We start from the raw sequence: 27,839 nt of genomic DNA, 5'->3' as shown, positions 1-27,839 counted from the left end.
AAATAAATCAGTTAGAAAAAAAACTGAAAAAGGCAAAATTCAAAGAAAAGTTTTCAACTTCGCAATACAAAAAAAAAATTATCTCGAATTTTTTTCAGGAAACTCATCTCCGAGATTTAAAAAGTTTGGTTGGCCAGTAATGGTCGTTAAACTCAGAAAAGGACAAACATTGAAAAGTTTGGGAAACAATTACAAATTTTAACAAAATCTTGCTGATATTCAAGATATCAATATCTTAAGAATCATTTCAATGTTTCAAGAGACTATCCAGTATCCCTGTTTCAAGCCCGAAATAGTTTCACTGGCTCATAAAGATCCATACACTTGGAACACAAAAATTTTCCAAAAACTTGAAAAAAATTTTTTGAGTTTTTACTTAAATAATGAGTAAAAAAAACTGCTCAACTTCCCATTTACTCTAGAAACTATGCAGCAGCTTACTATCGAACCTTGGAGGGGGGGTGGGGTGGGGGAGGTAATCAGTGGAGAGGTAATCAACCTCTAAAAACCACCCTTCACACAATTAAGTAAAAGTCTCCCAAACAGTTTGAGCTGAAATGCTCTAAGAGCACTTAATGCCCGCTGGGCGTTACCTGTTTATCCCGTTTTTGAGGACGAATAGCCAAAAGCGTCAGACGAAAAATCGTTCAAGCGAAAAATTGCATAAAAAAGACCGACATGACTAATATAATTGCTACAAACTTCGTTTGAGAGCAATTCATTATGAGCGAACAGACTATATCTGTCCAAAATCAATCGTGACGACCAAACTACGACAGGAAATGATTAAACCCAAATTTAGAAACAAAAAAATATGGCTTTGGAGACGTAGCCAGCAGACTGTCAAAACTAGCTGCCGAATACATTAATGTGCCTTAGAATTTAGTTCTACACAAAAAGAGGTCAAGAAGTTCGAAACACCGCTAACAAAACAGCTAGCCTGCATAAACAAACGACAAGACCTCAAATTTACCTGCACTAAGTCTGATTTTAATCAAACATAAGTTGCAAAGAGCAAAAGTCGATTCGTAAGGTCATTGAGGAAAAATGGGAATTGAACAGCAAATGTTCAGGAGCTTGCATTCGGAACAATTACCGTTTTTTGCTCTAAAAATTGATTAGTATAAGATTTTGACAAAAATTCAAGGCGGAAAAGTTTGACTTAGGCAGACAGACTTTTTTTAGCTATCAACTTTCTTGTACATTGACCAAAAGTTCAACCATCTTTGCTTAACAAACGAGCAAAATCAGAAAGAAGTTAGTACACGAAAAACAATGTCATCACGTGGCCCCTTGAAGTTTCCCTGAAAAAGTGTACTCGAAAATAACCCGAAATTATTTACCAGACCAGCGGAAGTTGTCTTTAAGTATAAATTTAATATTTGTGAGGACTGAAATGAGTAGACGTTGTCACTCGTTTTTACACGAAACAAAAAATTCTGATTAATGCTAAAACGACTAACGATAAAAACTTAGGAATTTTAATAAATACAATATATTTAAATGTACCAACAGTACAGACATAAAGTAGAAGATCAAAATTATGAGCAAGCCTGGAAGAAGCTATCATTTACAATCAATACCATTGAAGACAAATAATTTTTAAGTAAATCATATGCACGGAAATCAATTCAAGGTCTTCCCATTTAAATATAATTTACAACTAAAGAATGACAGATATATAGCAAAACTCGAATCGGTAAAACAGGGGCGAAAAAATCAAGAAATAGAAAGTACACAATTTATAAAAATTTAAGGAACGAAAATAGCACAATCACTCGTTATCAGTCAGAAATAATGACAAACTAAAAACACTTTTCATTAAAAGGACATGATCTTCGCAGTGAAAAGAAGCGTGAAGAACGGTAACGAACTCAAAACACACACAAGTCTATCCGCGAATCAATCGTCGCTTGATTTTCAAATTGAAGGAAGTACTAATGGGACGCAGACTAAGCACGTTTTGTCAACTGCTGGATTTGTCCACAACACTCTCCTTCGGTTTCTAAAACAAATGCACGAGAGCTGACGATCAAAACATCAAGGTGATCTTTTAAAAAATAGAAGCTCAAAATATCTTCTAACGGCAAATTGAAATAGAAAGACAAAAGATCTTGCTGGTTGTCCTCGCAACCAATTCTTTCTATTCTTTCATTCGAAATATTGATGTCAGATTACAAATTTTGATGACTAAACGCACTGTCTTTCAATATAAAGTCTTAGTGAAGGGGTTAATTGGAACATCCGATTTCTTTTGATTTCGTTGTTTGAATTTGGCCGTATTTGCTGAAAGAGTTGTTGAAACAGAGAATGAAACGTTGTTGTTCCATTCAGCTGAAACAGTGAGTGAGTTAAGTCACAAGTGAAAGGTAAAAATAGTGACAAATGTAAAACAAAAAAAAAAGAAAAAAGAATTTTACAAAAATAGTTGGAAAAAGCATTGAAGGAAGAACTAGGATCCTTTATTTGACCCGCAGACCAATTGAACATTACAAGCCAAAGAAACGAAAAATAGTCTCACAAAATCAGAAGGATTGAAAACATTTGGTATTTAAAATGTAAATTTCAGCGTGATGAATGGCAGGGTTTCTGATTAAAAAGCAAAAAAGCAACACAAAAATCGAACCAACTAAGAGAAATCTTGACTGCGTAATAGAAACCAGAAGAACTAGGCCAGACAATCAAATAATGTCAAAAAACTTGAAATCAGTGAACAATATGCAGATTAGCAGAAGTTCTTTGGTGTTCATATCTTCAGAACCAACATTATAAACATACCAGGCAGATTGCCGGAAAATAGCCGCTGTTGATTCCCATAACTCTATTGGAATTGAAAGAAAAGAAAATATCAACAAAAATAGATTTTTGTATAAAAACATTTTTAAGTGCGATTTATTTTGATGTCATTTCGTAATTGAACATACTCCTGTCTCTCAGTGAGAGGCTACAGGGTCTAGTATCAATACCATCAAGCATTATAGATAATAACTAAAACTTATGAGAACAAAATTCAAGTACCGGGCATCTAAAAATGGGCTTTATGGGTTTATCCCGTTTACTGAGCAGCTGCTGTTTAAAAGGACTTTGAGCAGAATGACAGAAGAGTGAAACTAGCCTAGAAAAGTCAAAATGATTTCAAGCAAAATGTCGAAAAAGCGGCAAAATGGGTAAATCGAAAAAAAGTTCGACGAAGTGAAAAAAACATAGCAGAACAAGTCATGAAATACAAACCACGGAAGTGAATGAAAAACAGGCCTAATGTACCTGACCAGCAGATCAATTGAACAATCCCAGCCAAAAAGACGAAATCTTGAAAGTTGAGAAACTAAAAGAATAAAAGAACCAAACTAAACAAAAGAATTATTCCTAAAACTCTTGAAGCTTTTAACCTGAAGGCCATTTATGACACAATGCAATATAGACATTAACTTACGCAAAAGACTTGAAAGAGATTAATTTGACACCAAAGGTAGATAATCTCGAAAAAAATGACAAATGCTTCAAGAAGAAATGTGATAAATGCTTCAAATGAAAAGGAAAAAATTTAAAGATATTTTTTGAAAATGTGTCTGGAAATGTTCAAATTCGTTTTTTCACTGTGGAGTTCTGTCTTGTAACTCATCTGCAACATTTAAAAAATTTGTTGGCCAATAAAGATAGTTAAACTCAGAAAATGACAAAAATTGAAAACAATAAAAAATTAAACTGCAAGCTTTGTTTAAAAAATTACTTATTTGCATTCTAAAAAAAACAGAAATCTATTTTGCTGCCACTAGAAACTCTGCAATATTGTACTAGCAAACTCAATAGCAGCAAACCCCTAGCCACTGAGGAAAAGACTAAAATTTCAGGAAGTCAAAGAAAAAATTACAATTTGAAAATCGCTAAAATCTGTAATATTAAAATCTTGAAACACACTCCTCATTTTCACTAGAAACTATGCAGTAACCTATTATCAAAACCTAAAGGAAATGTTTTGGCTGTTCAGGTTAGAGAAACCTAAAAATTAAAAAAAAATTCAAAAAATTGAAAAAATTGGCTCATGCCATGGCCAATGAAAATTTTGCAGTAAACAATTAGCAAATCCTAGACGAGATTTCTTGCCCCCTGGAGCTGGAAAACTTGAATAATGACAATTAATGTCAGAAAATTGAAAAAACTGCCAGTTTTATCAAAAAGACTGGTAAAATTCGTGAAGTTGAAAACCATTGCATTACCACTAGAAACTATAAAATAACCTATTATTGTGACACCAAGAGCTGAAACAACAATATTCAAAAAACTTTAAATTTATTCAAAAAATTTTTAAAATTACAATAAATTACCGTGTTTATGTTTGGTGTAGCAATACATATAGCTCTTAAAATAGCCATAAAAAGTAATAACGTCTTGCAAAAGACCTTTAGCAACTTTTACAAACCTCAATTTCAAAGTGGTCCAACAAAAAATCCGAAAAAAAGACGAAAAATTGCAACATTTTGGGCTCAAAAACTTCTGAAAATGACCTGTTAACCTTGAATTACGGCCTTCCCACTCTCAGTAGCTTCACCACTCTAAGTATTTGAAGAACTACTAAACGTGGCTAAGGGCCTCTAATGAAACCTGACGCCCGCTGATCTTTACCTGTTTCTCCCGTTTTGAACGCTCAAAGTCATGAAAAAAGGTGTGAAAACATCTTACAAAAAATAAAAGACAGCACCAATACAATCCAATTCTAATCCAAATGAGTATCCCAAATTGAAAGGAAACAGAGAACTTGCCATAAGAGATAACTTGGTTGACATATAAGAGGAAAAGAAAGACAGGAGAAAAGATAACCGACAAAATCGGACGATTTGCTCTCAAACGCCCGGCGAGCGGTTGGCTTCATCATTAAATAGCCACAACTTAGTGAGGCTAGCTTTAGATTAATTGAGGAGGCGGGGGTCAATGAATGCACGGGGCATTAACGGGGACCTGAACGATGTGCAGGGATGGGGATTGGGGTGATGTGAAGTGAGGGGTGGTGGGGTGGGGTGGGGTTAGGGTCAACCTTTAAGAACCGCCCTTCACACCATATGTAAAAGTCTCCATAACAGTTTCTATGAATCACATACTTTGAGACTAGTGAGCTCAAATGCTCTAACAGAAACTATATCCCCCTGGGAGCTTCCTGTTTATCCCATTTTTAAGGACGAAAGGTCAAAGGGGTCCCACGAAAAATAGGTCAAGCGAAAAATTGCATAAAAAAAGACCAACAGGACTAATGTAATTGCTAAAAATTTCGCTTCAGAGCAATTAAACATAAAAAAGTGTCAGAAACCGTAAAACCAGCAGACAAAATTGCGTTTTGGTTGTGAGTCTTGGAACTAATATCTCGTAAAACATCACTGCGATGCTAAAGTTCAAGCAAGAACCCAGTTTCACTCTCAAAGGAGGTTGAAACCTACAACTGTTGTACCTGACAAATTAAACGGAAAAAAACCGGACGAAAAATTTCAAAATAATAGAAAACTAGCACAAGTCACTGCAAATATGATCAAATTTTTCTGAAATAACACAGAATATCACAAAATTTTGAAACAGAATAGATAATTAACAAAATGATAGGGTTTTTAGAACTAATAAACTCACAACCAATTTTTCGCTGCTAAAAAAGACCCAATGACCCTTCACACACAGATACTCACTCGTTCACTTACTCACTCACACAATCACATACACACACACAAACTTTAACTCACTCACACACACATACACACACACAGACACACTGTCACACACACATACACACACATACATAAACTCAATAACACACACACACAAAGACACACACACTCACTCACTTACACTCACACACATACACACACAGTTAGTCAAGCCAAAAACTTTTTATTGACATGAAACAAACCTGCCAATATATAATATACCTCAAAAACAGCCTTGAAAACATTATATAGCTTCCGCAAGACGCCTATGGACTGATAGAAGCGTCAATTGAAAACCCGTTCAACAAAAATAGCCGGAAAATGGCGAAAAAATAGCCACCGTTGACTCTCTTGACGCACACTGGGTTTGAAGGAGGAAAAGAAAATTAGGATATAGAAAATGAGAAAATTTTTCTAAGTGTTAAAGTGTTTTTATTTGGTGTGTACATTCTGCATGTTGGGTTAATTTCTAAAATTACACTTAATTCGTCCTCTAAACTGAAGGCTTTTAGGCATAATTTTAATTCTTGCTAGCAATCGCTATAATGAACTTTGATAACATAATGAACTATGACAGAATGACCGGGCTGCTTTATGTGTTTATTTCTTTCGATTTTGTTTTTTTGATTTTGACGGTATTCATTACATTACGTAATTCAATAAATTTGAAAATCGAATTGTAAAAAACGTAGCAGGACAAGTCCTGGCCAAAAAGCAAAGAATTTTTATTGACTAAAAAAAACTAGACCTCGAATGAACAAGGAATGGATTCGAAAAAACAACCAGATCACTGCAATTGAAAAAAGCAAAAATCATTGTCAAAATGCCGCATGTCAACGAAAAACCAATAGCAAGAAAGAGAATTTTTTTCAAACAGTTCTCATACTCTACTTCAAACTTAGACTGCACAAAAAACTAAACAAAAATTTTCTGAAAATCTTTAACAAAATTGCAAATTGTATCCAAAAAAGGCTCAAATTGGTCATATTAAAAAGTTACAATTAATTCCATTGTAACTAAAAACTATGCAATAACCTAATTTCAGACCCTACAATGTTTCTGAAAAAAAGCAAAGAAGCAACAACAAAAATCGAACCAACAAAGAGAAATCTTGACTGCGTAATCGAAACAAGAAGAATCAAGCCAGACCATCAAATAATGTCAAAAGACTCATCAGTGAACAATACACAGATTAGCTGAAATTCTTTGGTGTTCATATCTTCAGAACATTATAATCAAAATGAGTATCCCAAATTGAAAGAAAACAGAGAACTTGCCATAAGAGATAACTTGGTTGACATATAAGAGGAAAAGAAAGACAGGAGAAAAGATAACCGACAAAATCGGACGATTTGCTCTCAAACGCCCGGCGAGCGGTTGGCTTCATCAGTAAATAGCCACAATTTAGTGAGGCTAGCTTTAGATTAATTGAAGGAGGCGGGGGTCTTTGACTGCACGGGGACCTTAACTCTGAACGATGTGCAGGGATGGGGATTGGGGGGATGTGAAGTGCGGGGCGGTGGGATGGGGTGGTGTTAGAGTCAACCTTTAAGAACCGCCCATCACACCATTAGTAAAAGTCTCAATAACAGTTTCTATGAATCACATACTTTGAGAATAGTGCAATCAAAGGCTCTAACAGAAATTATTGCCCTCTGGGAGCTTCTTGTTAATCCCGTTTTTAGGACAAAAAGTCAAATGGGTCACACGAAAAATTGGTCAAGCAAAAAATCGCATAAAAAAGACCAAAAGGACAAATAAAATTGCTACAAACTTCGCTTCAGAGTAAAACATAAAACAGTATCAAAAACCCTAAAACCAGCAGAAGAAATCGCGTGTTGGCGTCGAGTATTGGTACTAATATCTCGAAAAAACATCACTGCGATCCACAAGTTCGAGCAAGAACTCAGTTTCACGCTCAAACGAAGTTGAAACTTGCAACTGTTGTACCAGACAAATTAAACCGAAAAACAGGACAAAAAACTTCATAATAGAAAACTAGCAGAAGTCATTGCAAATATGATTAAATTTTTCTAAAATAACACAGAATATCACAAAATATTGAAACAGAATAAATAATGAACAAAATGATAGGGCTTTTAGAACTAATAAACTCACAACCAATTTTTCACTGCTAAAAATGACCCAGTACCCCCGTCACACACAGAGACACTCATTGACTCACACACACACACACACACAAACATACACTCAATCACACACACACACACACATACACACACACTTAGGCAAGCCAAAAATTTTTTATTGACATTAAACAAGCCTGCCAATAAACAAATATATACCTCAAAAAACAGCCTTGAAAACAATATTTAGCTTCCACAAGACGCCTATGGACTGATATAAACGTCAATTGAAAACCCATTCAACAAAAATAGCCGGAAAATGGTGGAAAAGCCACTGTTAACCCACTTAACGCATATTGTGATTGAAAGAAAAAAAATTAAGCGATAGAAATTGACAAAATTTTACTAAGTGTCAAAGGGTTTTTATTTGGTGTGTAAATTCTGCATAATCAGTTAATTTTTAAAATTACACTTAATTCAGTCTCCAACCTGGAGGCTTTTAAGCATAATTCTAATTCTAGCTAGCAATCGCTATGATGAGATTTGATAACCTAATCAACTATGATATAATGACCGGGCTGCTTTATGTGTTCATCTCGTTTCTTTTGATTTTGATCTTTTGATTTTGACGGTACTCACTACATTACGTAATTCAATACGTGAAAGAGTTTAAAATCCATTCAGTTGAAACAAAGAGGGAAATTAAGAAAAAATGAGAGCGCCTAAATTATAGCCGTTGAGAGGCTGACGGCTGAAATTAATAACTCAAAAAACATGAGAAAACTGGACAATTCCGGTCTAAATAGTTTGAATTTAGACCTTCCGAGCGAATTCAGGACACTTAGCACTTGAAAAACCACTAAAGACAGCTTACGTCCTCTCACAAATCTAAATGCGCACTGGGCTTTGTCTGTTTACCCCGTTTTGAAAGTCAATGCAAAAATGAGTCATCCTTCAATTTTGATAAATAGGATGCCTGAATAGTAAATAGCCTTCGAGAGGCTGATTGACTGTGGCTTTTTCTCAAGTAGAACAAGATAAATTTTCTAACACTCCAAATAAGGAATCCACTGTTTAGCATAACAAGCGTTGCAATACATTATTATCTCGATACATCAAAGTATATCTTTCAGATTGCCAGAAAATAGCCGCCGCAACAGTTCCGTAGATCTGCAAAAGTCTCAAAAAGATAGTAAAAAAACAGAAATTATTGCCCTCTGGGAGCTTCTTGTTAATCCCGTTTTTAGGACAAAAAGTCAAATGGGTCACACGAAAAATTGGTCAAGCAAAAAATCGCATAAAAAAGACCAAAAGGACAAATAAAATTGCTACAAACTTCGCTTCAGAGTAAAACATAAAACAGTATCAAAAACCCTAAAACCAGCAGAAGAAATCGCGTGTTGGCGTCGAGTCTTGGAACTAATATCTCGAAAAACATCACTGCGATGCTAAAGTTCAAGCAAGAACCCAGTTTCACTCTCAAAGGAGGTTGAAACCTACAACTGTTGTACCTGACAAATTAAACGGAAAAAAACCGGACGAAAAATTTCAAAATAATAGAAAACTAGCACAAGTCACTGCAAATATGATCAAATTTTTCTGAAATAACACAGAATATCACAAAATTTTGAAACAGAATAGATAATGAACAAAATGATAGGGTTTTTAATAGCAAGAGAATTTTTTTCAAACAGTTCTCATACTCTACTTCAAACTTAGACTGCACAAAAAACTAAACAAAAATTTTCTGAAAATCTTTAACAAAATTGCAAATTGTATCCAAAAAAGGCTCAAATTGGTCATATTAAAAAGTTACAAACAATTCCATTGTAACTAAAAACTATGCAATAACCTAATTTCAGACCCTACAATGTTTCTGAAAAAAAGCAAAGAAGCAACAACAAAAATCGAACCAACAAAGAGAAATCTTGACTGCGTAATCGAAACAAGAAGAATCAAGCCAGACCATCAAATAATGTCAAAAGACTCATCAATGAACAATACACAGATTAGCTGAAGTTCTTTGGTGTTCATATCTTCAGAACATTATAATCAAAATCAGTATCCCAAATTGAAAGAAAACAGAGAACTTGCCATAAGAGATAACTTGGTTGACATATAAGAGGAAAAGAAAGACAGGAGAAAAGATAACCGACAAAATCGGACGATTTGCTCTCAAACGCCCGGCGAGCGGTTGGCTTCATCAGTAAATAGCCACAATTTAGTGAGGCTAGCTTTAGATTAATTGAAGGAGGCGGGGGTCTTTGACTGCACGGGGACCTTAACTCTGAACGATGTGCAGGGATGGGGATTGGGGGGATGTGAAGTGCGGGGCGGTGGGATGGGGTGGTGTTAGAGTCAACCTTTAAGAACCGCCCATCACACCATTAGTAAAAGTCTCAATAACAGTTTCTATGAATCACATACTTTGAGACTAGTGCAATCAAAGGCTCTAACAGAAATTATTGCCCTCTGGGAGCTTCTTGTTAATCCCGTTTTTAGGACAAAAAGTCAAATGGGTCACACGAAAAATTGGTCAAGCAAAAAATCGCATAAAAAAGACCAAAAGGACAAATAAAATTGCTACAAACTTCGCTTCAGAGTAAAACATAAAACAGTATCAAAAACCCTAAAACCAGCAGACGAAATCGCGTGTTGGCGTCGAGTATTGGTACTAATATCTCGAAAAAACATCACTGCGATCCACAAGTTCGAGCAAGAACTCAGTTTCACGCTCAAACGAAGTTGAAACTTGCAACTGTTGTACCAGACAAATTAAACCGAAAAACAGGACAAAAAACTTCAAAATAATAGAAAACTAGCAGAAGTCATTGCAAATATGATTAAATTTTTCTAAAATAACACAGAATATCACAAAATATTGAAACAGAATAAATGAACAAAATGATAGGGTTTTTAGAACTAATAAACTCACAACCAATTTTTCACTGCTAAAAATGACCCAGTACCCCCGTCACACACAGAGACACTCATTGACTCACACACACACACACACACACACACACAAATATACACTCAATCACACACACACACATACACACACACTTAGGCAAGCCAAAAATTTTTTATTGACATTAAACAAGCCTGCCAATAAACAAATATATACCTCAAAAAACAGCCTTGAAAACAATATTTAGCTTCCACAAGACGCCTATGGACTGATATAAACGTCAATTGAAAACCCATTCAACAAAAATAGCCGGAAAATGGTGGAAAAGCCACTGTTAACCCACTTAACGCATATTGTGATTGAAAGAAAAAAAATTAAGCGATAGAAATTGACAAAATTTTACAAAGTGTCAAAGGGTTTTTATTTGGTGTGTAAATTCTGCATATTCAGTTAATTTTTAAAATTACACTTAATTCAGTCTCCAACCTGGAGGCTTTTAAGCATAATTCTAATTCTAGCTAGCAATCGCTATGATGAGATTTGATAACCTAATCAACTATGATATAATGACCGGGCTGCTTTATGTGTTCATCTCGTTTCTTTTGATTTTGATCTTTTGATTTTGACGGTACTCACTACATTACGTAATTCAATACGTGAAAGAGTTTAAAATCCATTCAGTTGAAACAAAGAGGGAAGTAAGTCAGAAGTCAAGCGTGGAAATCGTGACTTATGTAAAACAAAAACGTGATCAATAGGTAAAGCAAATTAAGAAAAAATGAGAGCGCCTAAATTATAGCCGTTGAGAGGCTGACGGCTGAAATTAATAACTCAAAAAACATGAGAAAACTGGACAATTCCGGTCTAAATAGTTTGAATTTAGACCTTCCGAGCGAATTCAGGACACTTAGCACTTGAAAAACCACTAAAGACAGCTTACGTCCTCTCACAAATCTAAATGCGCACTGGGCTTTGTCTGTTTACCCCGTTTTGAAAGTCAATGCAAAAATGAGTCATCCTTCAATTTTGATAAATAGGATGCCTGAATAGTAAATAGCCTTCGAGAGGCTGATTGACTGTGGCTTTTTCTCAAGTAGAACAAGATAAATTTTCTAACACTCCAAATAAGGAATCCACTGTTTAGCATAACAAGCGTTTCAATACATTATTATCTCGATACATCAAAGTATATCTTTCAGATTGCCAGAAAATAGCCGCCGCAACAGTTCCGTAGATCTGCAAAAGTCTCAAAAAGATAGTAAAAAAAGAGACGAAAAGTAATTTTTTTTCATTAATTGCCGAGATTTTCGATTTTGGTTAAGAATCTGTATTACTTATTGATGCTTCAAATAGCTTATTGATGCTTCAAAAAACTAAAGGAAGGCTAATAATAGCCCTAGATATCACTGTGCGGCCATTAAACAATCGACCAATAATTATTTATTTTTAATTGCTGCGTTATAAATTTTAATTAGGAATCTGTAAAAGAAACGGCAAATGAACAAAAATTTTGCTCCAAAATTTAAGAGTTAAAAATGACTTCAAGCAGGCAATTTGGTCGGCATTTTAGGAACAAAAGAAAAAGCATTTCAAACTATCAGCGAAAAAATTATTCATGAAGAATTGACAAAAGAACTGAATTAACTAATAAACCAAATATGAGCATTTTTGCGTCAATCTCTTATTTTGCGTCAACCTCTTACTTCGAGTAAAAAAAAAGCTGGAATTAACTTAAACCTGTTTATTCAGAAAACAATTGATGCCAAGAGTATGAGAAACAAAAGGACGAATTAAGATGACTACCATACTGCATGCTCTTAGCAAGCTGAAACAAATTTTGACACACGTTCTTAGAAAGCAGAAACAAACGTGACAAACAGGCAAAGAAAAACTTCGCAAACATCTGAATCTTATGATAACTAGTTGCGTTAAATGCTAAAACAGCACAAGACAATATAAAAAAGTCCGTACGTAAGCATACCATAGATTTTTACCAATTTGCAAACGACAGCATCTTTTATCGATTCCCATTAGGTGAAAAATTGACCAGAAGAAGAAAGGGGTGGGGCAACGGTGGGGGGTGACAGTAGGGTGGGGGGTCTTCAAATTCTAAGAACCACCCTTCACACCATAAGTATAAGTCTCCAAAACATTTTCGCATGCTTTGACACCAATGAGCTGAAAGGCTCTAAGAGCACTTAATGCCCGCATGAACGATTAAACAAAAAGAAAATTCCAATTGGCTGCAAAGTCATATGCGTGATTGCGAAGCAACAAAAATCTTGACGACGAAATAACAAAAATAAAAAATAAGGGGCGTGGCCGTGGGGGGGGGGGTTCAACTTCTAAGAACCGCCCTTCACACCATAAGTATAAGTCTCCAAAACATTTTTGCATACTTTGAGACTAGTGAGCTGAAAGGCTTAAAGAGCACTTAATGCCCACTGGTCGCGTTTTTGAGTCCGAAAAGTCAAATGGGTCAGACAAAAGACCGGTCAAACAAAAAATCGCATAAAAAAGTAAAAAAAGACCGACACGACTAATATAATTGCTACAAACTTTGTTTGAGAGCAATTAATAAGCACAGGTCAGAAATTAAATCTTTATGAAAATAAATATCTTAAGTCATAAAAATCATTAAGTACTAAGAAAAAATTACTTAAATTCAATTAGGCTACCCAATAAGCTAGCTACAAATACTTTCCTTGAAGAGAATACGCGACAAGACAGCAAAATTGACAACAAAAACTAGCTAACTAAAATCCCCAATAATTTAAATTTGTGACAAACGTAATTGGTGTCAAAACGTAAAAAAACTCTGATCTCAAAAGTACTATTATTTAATTCAGCCTTATTATCAACCGACCAGACCTCTCACCAAATTGATTAAGTGAAAGGCATCAAAAACAGATATACGGGCAAGTCAAATTAAAATTTCATAACAACACGGACTCAAAGTCATAAACATCAACCGATATCAACTGGAGCCAGTAAGACTTACTATTACCTCAGTAGATAGCGAGTATTGGTACTAATATCTCGAAAAACATCACTGCGATCCAAAAGTTCGAGCAAGAACCCAGTTTCACGCTTAAACGAAGTTGAAACTTGCAACTGTTGTACCAGACAAATTAAACCGAAAAACACAGGAAAAAACTTCAAAATGATAGAAAACTAGCAGAAGTCATAGCAAATATGATTAAATTTTTCTAAAATAACACAGAATATCACAAAATTTTGAAACAGAATAGATAACGAACAAAATGATAGGGTTTTTAGAACTAATAAACTCACAACCAATTTTTCGCTGCTAAAAATGACCCAGTACACCCGTCACACACAGAGACACTCATTCACTACTCACACACACACACACAAACATACACTCAATCACACACACATAAACACACAGACACACTCACTCACTCACACACACTACACACACACTTAGGCAAGCCAAAAACTTTTTTATTGACATTAAACAAGCCTGCCAATAAACAAATATAAAGCTCAAAAAACAGCCTTGAAAACAATATTTAGCTTCCGCAAGACGCCTATGGACTGATATAAACGTCAATTGAAAACCCATTCAACAAAAATAGCCGGAAAATGGTGGGAAAAAAACACTGTTAACCCACTTGACGCATATTGGGATTGAAAGAGAAAAAAAATTAAGCGATAGGAATCGACAAAATTTTACTAAGTGTCAAAGGGTTTTTATTTGGTGTGTAAATTCTGCATATTCAGTTAATTTTTAAAATTACACTTAATTCAGTCTCCAACCTGGAGGCTTTTAAGCATAATTCTAATTCTAGCTAGCAATCGCTATGATGAGATTTGATAACCTAATCAACTATGATATAATGACCGGGCTGCTTTATGTGTTCATCTCGTTTCTTTTGATTTTGATCTTTCGATTTTGACGGTACTCACTACATTACGTAATTCAATACGTGAAAGAGTTTAAAATTCATTCAGTTGAAACAAAGAGGGAAGTAAGTCAGAAGTCAAGCGTGGAAATCGTGACTTATGTAAAACAAAAACGTGATCAATAGGTAAAGCAAATTAAGAAAAAATGAGAGCGCCTAAATTATAGCCGTTGAGAGGCTGACGGCTGAAATTAATAACTCAAAAAACATGAGAAAACTGGACAATTCCGGTCTAAATAGTTTGAATTTAGACCTTCCGAGCGAATTCAGGACACTTAGCACTTGAAAAACCACTAAAGACAGCTTACGTCCTCTCACAAATCTAAATGCGCACTGGGCTTTGTCTGTTTACCCCGTTTTGAAAGTCAATGCAAAAATGAGTCATCCTTCAATTTTGATAAATAGGATGCCTGAATAGTAAATAGCCTTCGAGAGGCTGATTGACTGTGGCTTTTTCTCAAGTAGAACAAGATAAATTTTCTAACACTCCAAATAAGGAATCCACTGTTTAGCATAACAAGCGTTTCAATACATTATTATCTCGATACATCAAAGTATATCTTTCAGATTGCCAGAAAATAGCCGCCGCAACAGTTCCGTAGATCTGCAAAAGTCTCAAAAAGATAGTAAAAAAAGAGACGAAAAGTAATTTTTTTTATTAAATGCTGAGATTTTCGATTTTGGTTAAGAATCTGTATTACTTATTGATGCTTCAAATAGCTGCTCTCAAATAGCCTTCAATTAGAGTAACAAACATTCACTTGACCTTATATCTTTGAACCAAAGTGAAGTCGATTTCAGAGTGAGGAAGTCATTTTCGAGAGTGAAGTAAGTGACATGTGACCAAGAACCTGGTCAGGCAAATAAACAAAAAAAGTAACAGTGAAAAATGACGTCATGAACGAATGAACAAAAGAAAATTTTAACTGGTTTCGACGTCATATGCGTCATTGCGACGTAACAAAAATCTTAAAGAAGAAATAAAAAACAATAAGAGAAGGTCAATAATAGCCCTAGATATCACTGTGCGGCCATTAAACAATCGACCAATAACTATTTATTTTTAATTGCTGCGTTATAAATTTTAATTAGGAATCTGTAAAAAAAACGGCAAATGAACAAAAAATTTACTCCAAAATTTAGGAGTCAAAAATGACTTCAAGCAGGCAATTAGGTCGGCATTTTAGGAACAAAAGATCAAAAAGCATTTTAAATTATCAGCGAAAAAAACCATAGATTTTTACCAATTTGCAAACGACAGCATCTTTTATCGATTCCCATTAGGTGAAAAATTGACAAGAAAAAGAAAAAGGGGCAGGGCAACGGTGGGGGGGGGGGTGAAAGTAGGGGGGGTCTTCAACTTCTAAGCGCCACCCTTCACACCATAAGTATAAGTCTCCAAAACATTTTCGCATGCTTTGAAACCAATGAGCTGAAAGGCTCTAAGAGCACTTAATGCCCGCATGAACGATTAAACAAAAAGAAAATTCCAATTGGCTGCAAAGTCATATGCGTGATTGCGAAGTAACAAAAATCTTGACGACGAAATAACAAAAATAAAAAATAAGGGGCGTGGCCGTGGGGGGGGGGGGTTCAACTTCTAAGAACCGCCCTTCACACCATAAGTATAAGTCTCCAAAACATTTTTGCATACTTTGAGACTAGTGAGCTGAAAGGCTTAAAGAGCACTTAATGCCCACTGGTCGCGTTTTTGAGTCCGAAAAGTCAAATGGGTCAGACAAAAAACCGGTCAAACAAAAAATCGCATAAAAAAGTAAAAAAAGACCGACACGACTAATATAATTGCTACAAACTTTGTTTGAGAGCAATTAATAAGCACAGGTCAGAAATTTAATGAATCTTTATGAAAATAAATAGCTTAAGTCATAAAAATCATTAAGTACTAAGAAAAAATTACTTAAATTCAATTAGGCTACCCAATAAGCTAGCTATAAATACTTTCCTTGAAGAGAATACGCGACAAGACAGCAAAATTGACAACAAAAACTGGCTAACTAAAATCCCCAATAATTTAAATTTGTGACAAACTTAATTGGTGTCAAAACGTAAAAAAAACTCTGATCTCAAAAAAATACTAATATTTAATTCAGCCTTATTATAAACCGACCAGACCTCTCACCAAATTGATTAAGTGAAAGGCATCAAAAACAGATATACGGGCAAGTCAAATTAATATTTCATAACAACACGGACTCAAAGTCATAAACATCAACAGATATCAACTGGAGCCAATAAAACTTACTAATACCTCAGTAGATAGCCAATATGACCTGCCAATATTGAGAACACTCATTACGACAGCAAAACACAGAAACTCATCTATAATTTTTGAAAACTATACCTGTCAATGTCATACAAACTATCACCTATAAAATGAAACAATTCAGTAGATCCACCAATACCTCATTAGGTGAGGCTTGTCATCAATGAGATTATGCAATACTACAAAAACATCACCAAATAGTTACAAAATAGAAAATTTCACTATTATATGACCAAAAAGTGTCAAAAAAATAAGAAGCATTTGCTGCCCGTTAAAAGATTTAAGAAATGGCAACTAGACCCAATTATGACACCTGTTACATTTCAGTGGCAGATAAGGGAAAAACAAAAAATTGAATAATGACTAAATGTCAAAAAATTGAAAAAATGGCAAAAAATATCAAAAATATGCTTAAACTCGTGATGTTAAAATCTTGCGAGTGTAAGGCATCAAAATTAAGTGAAAGGCATCAAAAACAGATATACGGGCAAGTCAAATTAATATTTCATAACAACACGGACTCAAAGTCATAAACATCAACAGATATCAACTGGAGCCAATAAAACTTACTAATACCTCAGTAGATAGCCAATATGACCTGCCAATATTGAGAACACTCATTACGACAGCAAAACACAGAAACTCATCTATAATTTTTGAAAACTATACCTGTCAATGTCATACAAAATATCAGCTATAAAATGAAACAATTCAGTAGATCCACCAATACCTCATTAGGTGAGGCTTGTCATTAATGAGATTATGCAATAATACAAAAACATCACCAAATAGTTACAAAATAGAAAATGTCACTATTATATGACCAAAAAGTGTCAAAAAAATAGGAAGCATTTGCTGCCCGTTAAAAGATTTAAGAAATGGCAACTAGACCCAATTATGACACCTGTTACATTTCAGTGGCAGGTAAGGGAAAAAAAAGTAGCGAAATTACGGCACGTGAAAAAAACTCGCTCTCAAAAACGAAAAATTTTCACACAAAATTCGCCCTCCAATTCAAAAGCAGCTTGAAAAAATCTTCAAACTTACTCGATTTTTCTCTCCCTCTACTGCTACAGCTTGACTAAAATCACCACTCTAAATTTACTTCTGTGAGTGACATCAACATAACGAAAACATAACCGACTAACGTCGGGCGAATTGCTCTCAAACGACCGGCGAGCAGTTGGCTTCGTCAACAGCTAGCCACGGTTTAGTGACCTCAGGGCGCTACCTCTTTATCCCGTTTCTGAAGACGAAAGTCAAATGGGTCAGACAAAAAATCGGCCAAGAGAAAAATTGCATAAGACAAACAAGATTAATATATTTGCTTCAAATTGCTTTTTGAGAGCAATTAACATTAGTTTCCTAAAAAGTGCCCGTTAGATCATTTATGATGAAAAACATTTCAACTATAACTCATTGATAATGAGGATCAGAGATGATGACATTACGTCGCATAAGAGCAGCTGAAGTGCGGCATCAACAGAGAGAGAGAGAGAGAGAGAGAGAGAGAAATAGAGAGAGATAAAACGTGAACGAGAAAGAGAAGGAAGGAAAACCTAACCGAAAGAGAGAGAAACAGACAGGAATATATTCCATAATTGGATTCGACAATGCAACTGCTAGTTTTCTAATCTTGTTAATAAATAAATCACATAGAAAAAAACTGAAAAAGGCAAAATCAAAAAAGTTTTCATTTTCTCAATAAAAAAGTTTAAAACCATTTTCTGTCTCGAAAGTTCTGTCAAGAAACCCATCTCTGAGACTTGAAAAGTTTCGCTGGCCAGTAATGGTCGTTAAACTCAGAGAAGGACAAACTATTGAAATTTTCAAATTTTAACAAAATCTTGTCAGAACACAAAATAATGATATCTTAAGAGTCATTTCATTGTCTCAAGAGACTATCCGGTATCCCTGTTTCAAGCCTAAAATAGTTTCACAGGCTCATAAATATTGATACACTTGGAAAAAAAAAGTTTCCAAAAATTTGAAAAAATTAAATTTTATCCAAATATTACTAAAACTGGAGTATTAAAAAATGTTGATCATCATCCCATTAACTCTAGATACTATGCAGAAGCTTATTATCAAACCTTGGAGGAGGTCCCATGGCATCTGTTAACGAGAGAAATTCAAAAACATGAAAAATTGCTCAAATTCGTGATATTAAAATCTTGATGAACAGTCCATTTCTTGCATCTATAAACTATGCAGCAACCTATTGTCAAACCCTAAAGGAAATTCCGTGGCCCTTGAGGCTAGAGAAACCTAAAAAATGACAAAAATTTCAAAAAAAATTGCAAGTTCTATAAAAAAAATGCTAAAATTAAAAAGTTGAAAATTAAACCATGACCAAAAAAAATTTTCCAGTAACTTATTATCAAACCCTAATGGAGGCTTTTTGACCCCTGAGGCTCAAAAAATCTGAATAATGACTAAATGTCAAAAAATTGGAAAAATGGCAAAAAATATCAAAAATATGCTTAAATTCGTGATGTTAAAATCTTGCAAGACATTCCATTTAATCTAGAAATTCTGCAGTAACCTATTTTCAAACCCTAGAGGAAGTTCTTCGGCTCTAAGGCAAAAAAAAATAAAAAACGACAAAAAAATTCAAAAAAAACTTGAAAAAAGCAAGTTTTATTTAAAAAAATGCTACAATTTGTCCCATTAAAAAGTTGAAAAACTATTCCACTGCCATTAAAAAATTTTCAGAAACTTAATATCAAACTCCATGGGTCTGGAAAGACCTGAATAAGGAAAAAAATGTCGAAAAAATTGCACCTTTTGTCAAAAATATTGACAAAATTCGTCATGTTAAAATATTGAAACCATTCCATTACCACTAGAAACAATGCAGTAACCTATTACCAAACCCTAGAGGAGGTTCCTTGACACCTAGGGCTGCTAAAAAACAACAAATGTCAAACATTTTCAAAAAGCATGAAAAAAATTGCAAAAAGTATAAATTTGCGTTTTTAGCATGCGGTTGTTCGTCAGTAGCTAGCCACGGGAAGGACGGGGGTGCACCGGGGGCTGATTGGGGGGGGGGGGCGACACTGGGGTGGGGGGGGGGGCAACAGCGCGGGGGGATGGGGGCAATAGGGGGGTAACATTTGGGGTGTCTTCAACCTCTAAGAAAAGCCCTTCACACCATAAGTATAAGTCTCCACAACAGTTTGAGCTGAAACAGAGCTGAAATGCTATAAGAGCACTTAATGCCCACTGGGCGCTACCTGTTTATCCTGTTTTTGAGGAGGAAAGTCAAAAAGCGTCAGACGAAAAATCGGTCAAGCGAAAAATCGCATAAAAAAGACCGACAGGACTAATTTAATTGCTACAAACTTCGTTTGAGAGCTATTAATATGTATAAGCAGACCTTCTACAGAGATACAGGGCACAAGTTAAATCCAAAACCTTTGGATTATAAAACCAACAGAAGGCCAATAATAGTCCCAGCTATCGCTTAGCTGATATTAAAACCATAAACCAACCATAAACCATAAGTCGTAAGAATTGCTCTTGAATGACTGACGAGGCAACCAATTTATAAGGGGCATATAAGGCCAAATAAACTTTAATAGTGGAAAACTTGACTGGGGAGGTGTTCGAATCAGCGACACCTCGGACGGCAGTCGGTGACAATAACCAATTTATATTGGTGCTACCAATATATATTAGCAACAGATTTAATATCTGAAGTCGCGCATTACAAATCACTCAAAATCAAAAAAGTCAAGCGTGAAAAGTCACTCGAGAATTTAAATCTAAAAAACCTACCCAACCTAACCCTAAAGCCCAATTTCAGATGCCCGCAACTTGTTTGTTCTTTCTAGCAGGTCAGTAAGCAATAATGAAAACCCCTTCATCACATATATTCCATGAAAACAATTCATAAGAAATTGCATACTGCTCTAGAGCAAAAAATAAGTTGAGCTGACAGTGTGAAACGATGTGAAAACACAAACCCTCCTTCTATCATAAAGCATTTGCAATCATCAACAGGTGGCAAAAACTCGAAACCCTTGTATTACATCAAATTTTTTGACAATATAGCCATTTAGCAAACTACTAGGGCGCACAGAAAATCAGTTTTGCGATATTGCGGTAAAACTAACTGTGAAGCAATATGATATGAGCTCTTCACAATGATTTCCCATAGCTTCAAAAAAAGTTCCATAGGAGAAAAAAATGAAGAAACCAGAAGAAATGATCCAAAAAAAACAAACGGAAAGAACCAGAAAAAGGTACGAAAAAGATCGAAAGAAAGCTAAACAAAGAAAGAAACAGCTGACAGTTGGCCAAACGAGCTAAAAAAAAGCTTGGCAGACCTTTAGTCTCACGAAGGAAATGAAAAAGCTCAAAGGCAAAAATTTGTTTCTTACCATACGCTGATTTTTCGAATTGCTAATCAAAAAAGAAACCTGACTTGTGTTCTTTTTATTAGCTGCCCTAAAAATAAATTTTGATTGGAGCAAACTTTACTCCGTTGACATAAAATTAGAGTGACAAAAATTGATTTGCGAGTAAGTCACCTTGGATGAAAGACTTAATCAAGCATATAAAAAACTAGCTCTATTAAAAATGGAAAACACTCAGGGAATTTAGTACGAAATTGAAGGGACAAAAGGCAAAAAGAAGATTTGAAAAGAAATTGGTGTCATAATCGTAACAAAAATATTGATGACGAAAGAAAGGAAAACCAAGTAAAGGCCAATAGCTCCGCCCAACTATGGCAATCGCAGGCAAATAAATAAGAGTGCGAGATCACGACAGAAAAGAACTCATTGACAGAGGTGAACGAGGAAACATACCCGGCAGATTGCCGGAAAATAGCCGCCGTTGATTCCAATAAGCATAATTGGGATTGAACGAATAGAATATATTGAAAAAAAAAAGATTTTTGTACAAAAATATTTTTTAAGTCCGATTTATTTTGATGGCATTTCGTAGTTGAACATACTTCTGTTTCTTAGAGAGAGGCTACAGGGGCTACTATCAACACCAATAAGCATTAGAGGTGGTAATTAAGACTTATAGGAACGACGATGAAATAGCGGGCATCTAAAATTGGGCTTTATGGGTTTATCCCGTTTCTATTTCTGACTTCAATTTTTTATACCGACTCTGCTCATTTTTAAATGCTTTGCTTAGCAACTGATCTTCAAATTAACTTTTAGCAGAATGAGAGAAGAGAGAAACAAGCCTAGAGAAGTCAAAAAGATTTCACGCAAAATGTCGAAAAAGCGGCAAAATGGTAAAGCGAAAAAAAGATTGACGAAGTAAAAAAAATACGAGCGCAATATTAGTCGGCTGAGAAGATGAGGGCGGCTATTAATCAAGAGAAATTACAGAATCATTGCGAGAAATCAACTTAGTGATAAAACTACGGTAGATGGAACAGAAAAAGAATAGAAAGTAAGACGTTGAGATAGATAAAAGAAAAAGGGAATATTCAAAAGAAATAGAGACGAGAGCAAAGGAGGACAGAGAAAAAAATGTGTGAGACAAATGAACCGAGAGAGGGAACAGTAAAAAAATCAAAAGAGGGACGGAGGAAAAGACACGGAGAGGCCAGATCAAGAGCATAAAAACAAAACTTGTGGGGGAGGGAGGGAGGGAGGGAGAGAGAGAGAGAGAGAGAGAGAGAGAGAGTGAATGAGTGATAGGAAAAAAGAGAGGCGGCAGAAAAACTGAATAAAGGAAAGAGAACATGCGAGAAAGAGGAAAAAGACGGTAAAAGTATAAAAACGGATAAAAAGTTAGAAATGAAGGGAGAGAGAAGATAGACTGAAAAAATTGTAGAGAAAATTGTAGTGAGTAGAGGAAAAGATAGAAAAATGACTAAAAAAGCAAAAAAAACAGAGAGAGAGAGAGAGAGAGAGAGAGAGAGAGAGAGAGACAGACAGACAGACAGACAGACAGACAGACAGACAGACAGACAGACAGACAGACAGACAGACAGACAGACAGACACACAGAGACATAGAGAGAGAGGTACACATAAGAACACACACAGACGCGCAGAGAGAAAGCAAATATAGAGGGATAAAAGCATAAAGGGATCGATGCAAATATAGATAGAGCGAAAGACTAAGAAAATAAGATAAGACCAGCGCATTAAATTCATGAGACAAAAAGAGGAACAGAGACAGCAAAAACAAAAAAGAGAAGAACAAAGAGAGGGAGAGAGAGAGAGAGAGAAAGCTAGCAAAATGATTTCTAAATAGACAAAAAGGAGAGAGAACAAAGCTAGACAAATGCACACATCGCAGGAACAGAATAGCAAAGAAAAGAACGGGAGAAAGAGAATGAGCAAAAACAAATCAGAGAGGTAAGGAAAGCAAAAGAAGAACAGATCATAAAAAGAGATAGAGCACAAAGACGAAACCACAGTAAACAAAGTTATTGAGAACACAAGAACGCGAGAAAAAGTGAAATAAAGAAGACAAGAGAAAAATTGTATAAGAAAAAGAGGGAGAGAAAGAAGAGGGAACAAGAAGATGATAAAACATACCCGGCAGATTGCCGGAAAATAGCCACCGTTGATTCCAATAAGCATGATTGGGATTGAACGAATAGAATATATTGAAAAAAAAAGACTTTTGTACAAAAATATTTTTTAAGTCCGATTTATTTTGATGGTATTTCGTAGTTGAACATACTTCTCTTTCTTAGAGAGAGGCTACAGGGGCTACGATCAACACCAATAAGCATTAGAGGTGGTAACTAAGACTTATAGGAACGACGTTCAAATAGCCGGCATCTAAAATTGGGCTTTATGGGTTTATCCCGTTTCTATTCTGACTTCAATTTTTTATACCGACTCTGTTCATTTTGAATTGCTTTGCTTAGCAACTGATGTTCAAATTCACTTTTAGCAGAATGAGAGAAGAGAGAAACTAGCCTAGAGAAGTCAAAAAGATTTCACGCAAAATGTCGAAAAAGCGGCAAAATGGTAAAGCGAAAAAAAGTTTGACGAAGTAAAAAAACATAGCAGGACAAGTCCTGACGCAAAATTCAAAGAATTTTCATTGACTAAACAGAAAACTAGACCTAGAACGGACTATGAATGGATTGGAAAAACCCTTTAGAAAAAAATCCGATCCAAAAAATCGAAAAAAGAGTAAAAATCAAAGTGAAATTGCCGCATGTGAACAAAAAACCACTAGCGAGAAAGCGAATTTTTTGTTCAAACACCGTTTTCTCTCTACTTTAAATTTAGAGCGAAAAAATTTCACGCCGCAGCACCAGTCGCTTTTCGCTCCACTTCCTGTTTCGGCGTTACCAAAATCACTACTCCAATTTGACTTCAAAAATCATGAAAATGTGTGAACAGATCTTAAAAAAAAAGACAGCGCCCCAATACAATTCAAATTCTTTGAATTGTAAAAAAATACGAGCGCAATAATAGCCGGCTGAGAAGATGAGGGCGGCTATTAAAAAAGAAACGATATGAGAAAAAAAAATTAGCGAAAAAAGGAGACAAAAAACAACGTAAAAACCGCGAGTAACGAAGAGTGAAGGCGAGAGAAAACGTCTGTGTGAGAGAATGATAAACTACGAGAGGACACGTAGCAGGTGAGAGAGAGGGAGCGGAGGCAAAAAAATGAGTGCTGCCGAAGACAAAAGTATGATAGAGACGAGCAAAGACGCCCGCACGCACACACAAACACACGCACACCCCCCCCCACACACACACAGAAAGAAAGTGTGTATATATAAAAAGATATAACAGATTAGAGATAGGAAGAAAGAACAAATGAAAGAACAAACGGAGGGAAATTAAAGAAGGGAAAAAAAGAGAGAACAAAGTTCAAAGGACGAAAAACAGACGAAGATCGTCGTAAAGAGAAAAGAAGAGCGTAGAAAGGAAAGAGAGAGAGAGAGAGAGAGAGAGAGAGAGAGAGAATGAGCAAAAACAAACCAGTCAGGCAAGGAGAGCGAAAGTAGAAAAGATAGTAGAGAAAAGAGATAGAGCAAAACCGACTAAAAAAAGAAGAGGCTAAAGAAACGAGTAAAAATCGATAAAGAAGAAACGATAGAAGAGAAAGTGAAATGAATGGTGTATGAGGGAGAGATAAGAGGAGGGAAGAAGGAGAAGGTAAGAAAAAGAGATAGCTATTGAAAAAGAAGGCGAGAAAGAGGGAGCAGGGAAAATGACAAAGACATGGAAAGAAAGCAATAAAGAGAGAACTAAAAAAGAAAGAAAGGAAGAAAGAAAGAACGAAAAAGTACGAAAGATAGTGACAGAATGAGCGAACGATCAGCGGATCAAAGAAAAAAGAAAGGAAAGAGGGAAGGGAAAGAAGAAGAAATCAGAGGGAAAACACAGGCAGAAAAAAACAAAAAGTTAGACATTGAAATAAAAAGCGAGAAAGGTAAGAGAACAGACAACGACAGAGCAAATAAAGAAAAACGCAGAAAGCAAACCTATACAAAAAACAGAAAGCGACAGTTGAAGAGAATCAGAGAAAGAAAGAATGAAAGAGAGAGGAAGAGCGACGAAAGGATGGGGAATAAGATGCGATTGCTCTGCACAGCATTTGATCTCGGCAGGTTAATTAAATTTTCAAACCATAAGCCTAGCGAACCCGACTCAATTGGTCCCAAACGACAGGCATTGTTAACTAAATCAGGAGGGGTGTAGGTGCAATATATTCTTTTGGTTGCAAAAACTTCGCGAGGGGGGTTCGAACCCTCGACATTGCAGTTGGCAGTCTTGCATATTATCCACTAAGTTAACCGGGCTTTGCAAGCTTCTCGCTTACAATCTCTTTCTTCGCGCAACAGATTTATTTTCTCAAGGCACGCACAATTCAACGCAAACACCATTCAAATGCAACTCAAGTCAAATATGAAGAAAAATTCGAGAAGTCAAATCGGAAGAATGTTTTCATCGAGCTAGAACAAAACGGTCAAGCAAAAATTCTGCACAAAAAAGACCCATTCGAGAGCAATTAAAAAGTGGAATTTCTCGTGTTTGCAGTTACAGGAAACCATAAAGCAGCTGCTGTAATACCGCACGAATGTTCGGGAACAAAAGAGTAAAAATGGTCAACTAAAAATTGTGCTTCGTTCAATAGCATTTTAGAAATAGTGCCAGGAGGAGCGACATGGAGCGCGGAAAAGTGAAAGAAGGAGGGAATTAGAGATCGGAGAAACGGACTCGACGTATGGACCAAAAATCCAAAAAAAACTGCGCACCTCACCTGCTCCTTAGCTCAACTCATTGCGCTTCCGCTCCTCAACCCCCTAGATCAAGGTTCAAACCCGAATGTTGCCAGTCGTTTTCTAAGAAAACCATGTTTACTGGACGTTAAAACATGTTAATATAGGCGCTTAAAAATGGTGTTCAATGGCTCCCTGTCGACGTTGAATTACTATATAGATAAGTGTTATATACTACCTCTAATGTTAATTGGTATTGAAACTAGAGGTGGTATATAAGACTTACAAGAACAAACAAGTTGCTGGCATCTAAAATTGTTTATTCCGCTTCTAAATATGATTGCTTTTTGATACTAATTCTGTTAATTTTAGATTGCATTGCTCATTAACTGCTGCTTAAAAGCAATTTTAGCAGAATAAGCGAAGAAGGAAACTAGCCTAGCAAAGAGAAAAAAATCAAGCAAAAAGTTGAACAAGAAGTGAAATAAGGTAAACACAACCAAATTTTTGTTCGACGCATTCAAAAAACATAGAAGGATAAGTCCTGACACAAGAATTTTTGTTAACTGAAAAAACAAGACATAGAATGGACTAATGGAATACGAAAATCATTGAAAAAATCAGATGAAAAATAAAAAAAAACAGTAAAACTCAAGGTAAAAATAACGCATGTGAAAAGAACCACTAGCGAGAAAGCGAATTTTTGTTCAAACACCTTTTTCTCACTCCACTTACAAATTAGAGCAAAATTTTACGCAACAAAACAACTCGTGTTTTCGCTTTACTTTCGGTTTTGGCGTGACCGAAATCATCGATTCAAATTGATTTCAAAAATCATAAAAACGTTGAAAGTTTTACAAAACAATAGCCAGTGGACTCCGGAATCGACTCGAAGCAAAATTGGAAGTAAACACTAGCCCACCAATAACAAAACTGGTAAGATTATTTACTTAAATAAATAAAAAAACAAATTGGGAAAAAAACAACATAGCCGGCAGATTGTCGGAATTGCTGCGAAAGAATAGACCTGCGTGCCATATAATAGATAGAAACAGATACAGATCTAAATTGAAAAAAAATCGACGCCGCTCAAAAAACTAGGTAAAAAACATTCAGCGATGAATTAATAAAGCTTGTTAAAATTCATTCCACAGAAGCCTCTTATTAGGGACCTTTACTGCACATTTGAGTTCCTTTGACCTTAAACAAATTCAAATTAAACTCAAGTTTTAAAGTGCAAAAGTCATTTTATTGAGTGAGGTAAGTCACGTATGATCAAAATCTAATCACGCAAATAACCTAAAAACTTTTGCTAAAGCGAGTGAGAAATGACGTCACGCGCGCAAATGCCGTTAGTGAGAGGAAGAAGTAATTCAGAAAATTTGACTTCACCTTTGCTGTGTGAACAAATGTAAAACGAAAAAAGAGCGTCAGACGACGAAACAAAAAAAACCAAGAGCACCGCAATATAGCTACGCTCAGCTAACAGCTTCGCAGCTATAAAAAATGTGAAAACAAAATTTTGTCAATTTTTCACGCGTTGCGACTCCAATAAGAGTTTTTGATAACATATTGCCTAATATACTCAATTTTCTGTTCACTAAAACTGCATGCAGATTGTCGGAAAATTGCCTCCATTGATTCCTTTAAAGATACAGAGAGAGAGAGAGAGAGAGAGAGAGAGAGAGAGAGAGAGGATGCATAGGCGATAGTACCAATAACAATAGGCCTTAGAGATGATAACTAAGACTTATAAGAACAAATTTCACG

At 35.5% G+C, this 27,839-nt stretch overlaps 1 protein-coding gene across 1 annotated transcript in view; it reads right to left on the bottom strand.

Annotated features, from left to right (window-relative positions):
* Positions 1-1,479: 1,479 nt before the first annotated feature.
* Positions 1,480-27,839, bottom strand: part of LOC142339230 (histone demethylase UTY-like) — a 108,791-nt gene continuing 82,431 nt past the window's right edge. The window contains exon 22 of the mRNA XM_075389086.1: positions 1,480-2,005. Within this exon, the coding sequence (XP_075245201.1) occupies positions 1,967-2,005 (39 nt within the window). The 3' untranslated portion in view covers positions 1,480-1,966. The remainder of the gene's footprint in view (positions 2,006-27,839) is intronic.

The sequence above is a fragment of the Convolutriloba macropyga genome, chromosome 5 (genome assembly GCF_964194025.1).
Source record: "Convolutriloba macropyga chromosome 5, txConMacr16.3, whole genome shotgun sequence".
In the NCBI taxonomy this organism is placed as follows: Eukaryota; Metazoa; Xenacoelomorpha; order Acoela; family Convolutidae; genus Convolutriloba; species Convolutriloba macropyga.
This window is presented reverse-complemented; position numbering and strand designations above follow the sequence as displayed.